The sequence below is a fragment of the Merops nubicus genome, unplaced genomic scaffold, assembly GCF_000691845.1.
Source record: "Merops nubicus isolate BGI_N331 unplaced genomic scaffold, ASM69184v1 scaffold51264, whole genome shotgun sequence".
NCBI lineage: Eukaryota > Metazoa > Chordata > Aves > Coraciiformes > Meropidae > Merops > Merops nubicus.
The window spans coordinates 1-440 of record NW_008605870.1 but is presented as its reverse complement, the minus strand read 5'-3'; the positions used below and the strand labels follow the sequence as shown (position 1 = coordinate 440).

Genomic DNA, 440 nt, shown 5'->3' with positions numbered 1-440 from the left:
GACCTCGGGTGGCCCTCAGGGTGGTGCCACCACCCCAGGAAGGACCCAAGAGGAACCCCCCCGAGATGCCACCACCCTGAAGTTCATCACTCACTCAAACACTTCCGGGCTGTGACCTCCTGGACGGTACCCGAAGCCGGGTGGGTGACTTTGCAGGAGAAGACCTTCTCCCTCCAGTCTTCCAAGGAGACGTTGAGGTTGGAGACCAGCCGGAAGGTCCCAGAGGTGACCTCGGGTTGGACGGGTGGAGCCGGGGGGGAGGGGCTGAGGGCGTGGTCATCCACCAGCCAATCCAAGGCCAGGGGGCGGGGGGAGAAGCCGTTGACCACGCAGAGGAGTTGGACGGTGGTGGCCTCGCAGGAGTGGAAGAGGGACACGGAGGTGGGAGGGTGGACCCTGAGGACTAAGGGGGGGGAGAAGGTCAGGAGGAGGTCAGAAGG

General features: G+C 64.8%; 1 gene segment (V, D, J or C); it reads right to left on the bottom strand.

Moving 5' to 3' along the window:
* Positions 1-130: 130 nt before the first annotated feature.
* On the bottom strand, positions 131-396 carry LOC103772130 (the record flags this gene model as incomplete). The annotated part of the segment is given in 1 exon segment: positions 131-396. A coding segment is annotated over 1 exon segment (266 nt), but the record flags the coding sequence as incomplete, so codon positions are not given.
* Positions 397-440: the final 44 nt, after the last annotated feature.